Genomic DNA, 6,793 nt, shown 5'->3' with positions numbered 1-6,793 from the left:
TTTTTTTTTTTTTTTTGAGACGTAGTCTCGCTCTGTCACCCAGGCTGGAGTGCAGTGGCCGGATCTTGGCTCACTGCAGGCTCCACCTCCCGGGTTCACGCCATTCTCCTGCCTCAGCCTCCCCAGTAGCTGGGACTACAGGCGCCCGCCACCTCGCCTGGCTAATTTTTTTGTATTTTTTTAGTAGAGACGGGGTTTCACTGGGTTAGCCAGGATGGTCTCCGCCTCCCAAAGTGCTGGGATTACAGGCTTGAGCCACTGCGCTCGGCCTTTTTTTTTTTGAGATGGAGTTTCACTCTGTCGCCCAGGCTGCAAGTGCAGTAGTAGGATATTGGCTCACTGCAACCCCCGCCTCCTGAGTTGAAGCAATTCTGCCTCAGCCTCCCAAGTAGCTGGGATTACAGGCATGCACCACCACGCCTGGCTAATTTTGTCTGTATTTTAAGTAGAGACGGGGTTTCACCATGTTGGTCAGGCTGGTCTCAAACTCCTGACCTCAAATGATCCACCCATCTCGGCATCCCAAAGTGCTGGGATTACAGGCATGAGCCACTGTTCCCAGCCCAAAACACTGTTTTCCAAAGGCTGATGAGGATTCATTTACCAGCCTTTATCGGAACACCACTACCATCTGGTGGCAGCTACATGTATTGCAGGAAACAGAACACAGGAAAGAGATTGACCTGAATTCTGGGAGGCCACCTTCTTAAAACTTTTTTTCTTTTTTTGAGGAGTCTCGCTCTGTCACCCAGGCTGGAGTGCAGTGGTGAGATCTCGGCTCACTGCAACCTCCACCTCCCGGGTTCGTGCCATTCTCCTGCCTCAGCCGCCCGAGTAGCTGGGACTACAGGACAACCAGTTTTCATGAAAGCAGAAAATTATCTCCTGATTCCTTTATATCTCCATGCAACATCTAGGATGGTGCAGGTATACAGGACATCTAAGAGTCAGTCAATGGTGCTGTGGGCAGACACTCCCAAATGAATTCCAAAGGCTACCAATGCTTTCATTTAGGACTTGAACTCAGAATTCTTTCATTCAATGACTATTTACTGAGATCCTGGCTTTACATCTAGTTTCCATAATTCATCCACTTCCCATCCAACATCCCAAACAAGGGCAGCTCTGGCCTAACCAAGGCTCCCTCCCAGTGTCTGTTCCTTCTTTTTTTGTTTGTGGTTTTTTTGGAGACAGTGTCTTGCTCTGTCACTCAGGCTGGAGGGCAGCGCTGTGATCATGGTTCACTGCAGCCTCGACCTTCTGGGCTCAAGTGATCCTTCTGCCTCAGCCTCCTAAGTACCTGGGACTACAGGTGTGTACCACCACGCCTCATTAATTTTTTATATTTTTTTGTAGAGATGGGGTCTTACTATGTTTCCCAGGCTGGCCTCAAACTCCTGGGCTCAAGTGATCCTCCGACCCCAGCCTCCCAAAGTGCTGGGATTACAGGCATGAGCATCCGCGCCCGGCCTAAAGATAACATCTTAACATCTGTCCTTGAGTTGCTTTTCAGAAACCTGGACCCTCAACAAACAGTTCCCCTGGCACTGAGACCTCAGATAAGGGGAACTGAACACTGCACTCTGACCACTCTTTAGACTCCCTGAGGGGCCTGGAGGACAGGCTCACAGGTCATAGCTAACATTCTTTTTTGCTGATGCCAAATTTGTAGACAAAGCTTCACCTCCTTAACCAATCACAAACCAGAAAATCTTTGAAGCCACCTATGATCCCATCCCTTGGAGATATCCTGCCTTCTTAGGCCAAACCAATATATAGCCTCCTGGTATTGATTTAAAACTTTGTCTGTAACCTCTGCCTCCTGCCTTTAAACACCCTTACCCATAAGCCATCTGGGAGTTTGGGTCTTAAGCATGAGCTGCCGGATTCTTCTTGCTTGTCACCCCGCAATAAAGGCCTCACTTTGGGCTGGGCACAGTGGCTCACGCCTGTAATCCCAGCATTTTGGGAGGCCAAGGCAGGCGGATCACCTGAGGTCAGGAGTTCGAGACCAGCCTGGCCAACATGTCGAAACCCCGTCTCTACTAAACATACAAAAATTAGCCAGGCATAGTGGCAGGTGCTTGTAATCCCAGCTACTCAGGAGGCTAAAGGCAGAATTGCTTGAACCAGGTAGGCAGAGGTTGCAGTGAGACGAGATTGCACCATTGCACTCCAGCCAGGGCAATGGAGTGAGACTGTCTCAAAAACAAACAAACAAACAAAAAACAGAAAACAAAACCTCACTTTCTCACACTGCAATTTTGTCAGTAATTGGCCTTAGTGTGCAGGGTGAGCGAATCCATTTGGTTGGAGAGCATCCAGCTTCCAGCCCTCAGAGGAGGCAGAAATGCTGGGCCAAAGAGCAGACCTCAGAGCTGCCACAGCAAAGCCAGCATGGAAGAGTACCTGTGAGTGTGGTCGCTGCAGGCACAGACGGAAGGAAGCCTGCATTCTCACCCTGGCCTGTGACAGCCAGACAAGGGGTAGCTGTCTGCACCACAGCTTCCTTATTGATAAAAAGAACCATTTGGAGTAAACTCCTTCCTACCTTTCACTCCACAATCCTAGGAATTGGAACTCCTGAAAGGGCAGGAAAAGGGCCAAGGGAATAGCTTGTAGACTCTGACTGCTTTGGGTTTAAGTCTCAGGTCTGGGACTCTTTATTTTTTTGAGACGGAGTTTCACTCTTGTTGCCCAGACTGGAGTGCAATGGCACAATCTTGGCTCACCTCAACCTCTGCCTCCTGGGTTCAAGCGATTCTCCTGCCTCAGCCTCCCGAGGAGCTGGGATTATAGGTGCGCACCACCGCGCCCAGCTAATTGTATTTTTAGTAGAGATGGGGTTTCCCCATGTTGGTCAGGCTGGTCTCAAACTCCCGACCTCTGGTGATCCACCCACCTTGGCCTCCCAAAGTGCTGGGATTACAGGCGTGAGCCACTGTGCCTGGCCTAGATCTGGTACTCTTTAAACGTTTGGCCAGCCCACGGGACCTCCCTAAGCCTCAAAGTCCTGACTGGAAAGAAGGCAGTGGAAGCACATCTACTTCAGTACTATCTCCAATGCACAAGAAGCAAGCGCCTGGCACCCAGTGGGTGCTCCCCAAGTGTGAGCTAATGCCATCCGTGATGGGGACACAACAGCACCGGGCCAGCAGCCAGGCTCTCCCCACCTAACATTGCCTGGGCACCCTCTGGGAGGCTGAGGATCGGCGTTCCTGTCATTCCATGATGTTTTTCCAGAAGGTAAGAATTCCTGGAGCAGATGAGTGGTTCCCTTGATAGGACATTATCCCATCCCCCACCTCACCGCTCTGGGAGAAGCGGCGACTGCTCACTCTCAAAGGGTTTTGGGTATCATTTGTCTTGGATGGTGACCAAGGGGATCCTGTCTACGGCCGCAAACACTGACCCTAAAAGAGCACTGTGGTGCTTCCTTCAATTCTCTCGATGGGAAGCAGCTGCTGGCACTGTCCCCATCTGACAGATGACTGGAGGAGAGCCCACACCCAGATGCCTGCCTGACCCCAACGCCCAGCTCTCATCCAACTCACTGTGCTGTTTGCCAACAAGCAGACATTTGTTTTGTTTGTTTTTGTAGGGACAGGGTTTTGCTATGTAGCCCAGGCTCCTCTCGAACTCCTGGGGACTCAAGCGATCCTCTTGCTTCAGCCTCCCAGAATGCTGGGATTACAGGTATGAACCACCCTGGTCAACCAAGCAGACACGGGTTTTGGTTCTTTTTTTTTTTTTTTAAGAGACAGTCTCACTCTGTCACCCAGGCTGGAGTGCAGTGGCGTGATCTTGGCTCACTGAAATCTCTGTCTCCTGGTTCAGGTGACTCTTCTGCCTCAGCTTCCAAGTAGCTGGAACTACGGGTGCGTACCACCATGCCCAGTTAATTTTTGTATTTTTAGTAGAGACGGGGTTTTGCCATGTTGGCCAGGCTGGTCTCAAACTGACCTTAAGTGATCCACCCGCCTCGGCCTCCCGAAGTGCTGGGAGTACAGGTGTGAGCCACCTGAACCAACCCTGCTCAGGGGTGCTGCACCAAGTCATGGCCAGGACTCCACATTATTAAGTGAAGATTCCTTGCTTTTCCTTCCCCTTCTCTCCTCCTCCCTAGGCCAAAGGCCTAAGCACTCAAACCATGCAGGCAGAAGCAAGGCTGGCGCGGGCTCAGGGAGATCACAATCTCAGGGCTGCCATAGGGGATAAGAGACTCAAAGCTCCAAAGCGCAGCACGGAGCCTTCTCCAGAAACAGCAATAGTGGCCTGTCGGGGATCCCCAAGCAGAGACAACTAAGAGAAAGGCGAACGAAGCCTGTATTCCAGGCACTTTGGGAGGGCCGAGATGGGCGTGGATCACGACGGTCCAGGAGCTTCGAGACCATCCTGGGCTAACACGGTGACCCCGTCTTACTAAAAAATACAAAAAAAAACTAGCCCGGTCGAGGTGGCGGACGCTGTCGTCCAGCTACTCGGGAGGCTGAGGCAGCAGAGTAAGGCGTAAACCCGGGAGGCGGAGCTTGCCAGTGAGCTGAGTCCGGCCACTGCACTCCAGGCCCGGTGACAGAGCGAGATCCGTCCTCAAAAAAAAAAAAAAAAAAAGAAGAAAACACTTGGGGGCTCTCCTTCTCGGCTATGCCCATAATAAATATTCTACGGGGAGAAATTTCTCTGCAGAGGGTCCCGCGGAGGGATTTCCAATGCCTGGAGGTTGAAGCTGACTGTGCTTCGGGGTGGGGGGTGGGCGGTGGTAGGGTGAAGCGGGGGGGCTTGCTCTGGCAGAAGAGAAAAAAAGGAGGAAAAATGGTTGGGCGAGGAGTGAAACTCGGTGGATAATGACCCACAATTCGCATACGTCACTGCCAGGAGCGCAGAATGCACAGACACACACCACATTTCTGCTCCATCAACCACCTGCGGACGGCAGGCAGGCAGGCAAGCGACCACGCTCGGAGAAGGGACGGGACTCACGCTAGGAATCAACTGCAGACAGTGGAGGGCCGCGCAGCGGTGGCTCAAGCCTGTATCCCAGCTACTTTGGGAGGGGCGGGAGGCGGCTTGGATTCACAGAGGTCAGGGAGTCGGACCCTCTGCGCGTAACAACGCTGAAACCCCGCTCTTTATAAAATTTAAAAAACTAGCCGGCTGGGCGCGGTGGCGGGCGCCTGTAGTTCCAGCTACTCGGGAGGCTTGAGGCGGGAGAATGGCGGGAACCGGGAGGCGGAGCTTGCAGTGGGAGCGAGATCGCGCCACTGCACTCCAGCTGCTGGACAACACAGCGCAGCATTCGTCCTCAAAAAAAAAAAAAAAAACCGACCGGAGGCAGAGGAAGTGGCAGACGCTTGGGTGACCGTGGCTCCAGGACCCGGCCCAGTCCCCCACGTGGGGAGCTGCCCAGGTGGCAGACCCAGCCAGGGGCCACGCCGCCCCCATAGCTCAGTGGACCCGGACCTCGGGTCCCCTGTCCTGGGGAAAGTTGCTTCCTGACCCTGAGGAAACGCCAGCAGGAAAGACTCCACTTGGTAACACTTTTTTGTGGGGCTACTTATGACTTCGGCAATTTTTCTCCAGGGTCAGCAGTTGATTTGGAGGAGCTCTATCGCCCCTGTTTGGACGTTAGCCCACAGCTCTGCAGGCCGGGCCACAGATCACCATTCGAAGCAGCCAGCTGTGTGTGGGGGCCAGAGGCGATGAAAAGGGAGTTTGACGGAAGGCATTTTAGAGCAACTTTTTAGAATATTTTGTTTGGCTAACAATGTTCTAGAGGAGCTAGCATCACTCCGGCGGACCTGGGCATAGGGGCTCCTGCGCTGGCTTGCGATTTAGCCGGCCCCTCTGGGTCCTCTGCAGGGCCGTCAAGTCCAGGGCTCACAAAGGCCAGCTGGGCCGCCCTTCCCTGCACCTGGCGCTCCAGGGCCCTAAACTGCTTCCCCACCGCATGGGCCTACTCTCACTGGATCCTGACTCCCAGGCCGTTGAATGCCACGTTGGTTGTGTCGCACTTCCAAACCCAGGGGGGGGCCCAGGGGGGCAGCTGTCCGTCGGGGGTGGTGAAATCTAGCTCCACCATGTGCTGGGAGCCCTCTGGAGAGAAGACCCTCATTTGTAGGTCTAGTCCAGGAACTTCCCTCCTCTTTAGAGGGACCTGGGCGGTCTTTGAAATTTGATCACACTTTAATAATGTATTTTTAAAAAATGTTCTTACTTGGGCACAGGCTATGGTGGGCTCACGACTGTAACTCAGCACTTTGGGAGGCTGAGGCGGGCCAGATCACTGACGGTCAGGGTTTTGAGGCCAGGCCTGGGCCACATGGTGAACCCTCTTACGAAAACCACAAAAATTAGCCAGGCATTAGGTGGCGGGTGCGCCTGTATCCCACCTACTCGGGAGGTGAGCAGGGACTTGCTTGACCCAGGGAGGCAGGGTTGCAGTGAGCTGGATCCACACCCATTCCAGTCGGGCTGACGAGCAAGACTCTGTCTCAAAAATAACTAAAAAATAAATAAAATAAATATAATAAAATAAAATAAATAATAATATAAAATAAATAAATAAATAAATAAATAAATAAAATTAAATAAATAAATATAAATGAAATGAATGTGCTTACTTGTCCTATCAAGACCTTCAACCGGCCGGGCGCAGTGGCTCAAGCCTGTAATCCCGCATTTGGTGAGGCCCGAGACAGGTGCGGATCACTGAGGTCAGGGATCGGACCACCCTGGTATTCTTCTGCTAACATGGGGTGAAACCCCGTCTGCTACTAAAAAAAAATACAAAAAC

General features: G+C 52.4%; 1 protein-coding gene across 1 annotated transcript in view; it reads right to left on the bottom strand.

Moving 5' to 3' along the window:
• The window catches only part of ARMC7 (armadillo repeat containing 7), a 19,835-nt gene extending 13,723 nt beyond the window's left edge, over positions 1 to 6,112 (bottom strand). The window contains exon 1 of the mRNA XM_017884593.1: positions 5,964 to 6,112. Coding sequence (XP_017740082.1) covers positions 5,964 to 6,112 — 149 coding nt within the window. The remainder of the gene's footprint in view (positions 1 to 5,963) is intronic.
• Positions 6,113 to 6,793: the final 681 nt, after the last annotated feature.

Source organism: Rhinopithecus bieti, unplaced genomic scaffold (assembly GCF_001698545.2).
Source record: "Rhinopithecus bieti isolate Rb0 unplaced genomic scaffold, ASM169854v2 scaffold_13400, whole genome shotgun sequence".
In the NCBI taxonomy this organism is placed as follows: Eukaryota; Metazoa; Chordata; class Mammalia; order Primates; family Cercopithecidae; genus Rhinopithecus; species Rhinopithecus bieti.
The sequence above is the reverse complement of the archived record's forward strand: the minus strand, read 5'-3'. Positions and strand labels throughout refer to the sequence as shown.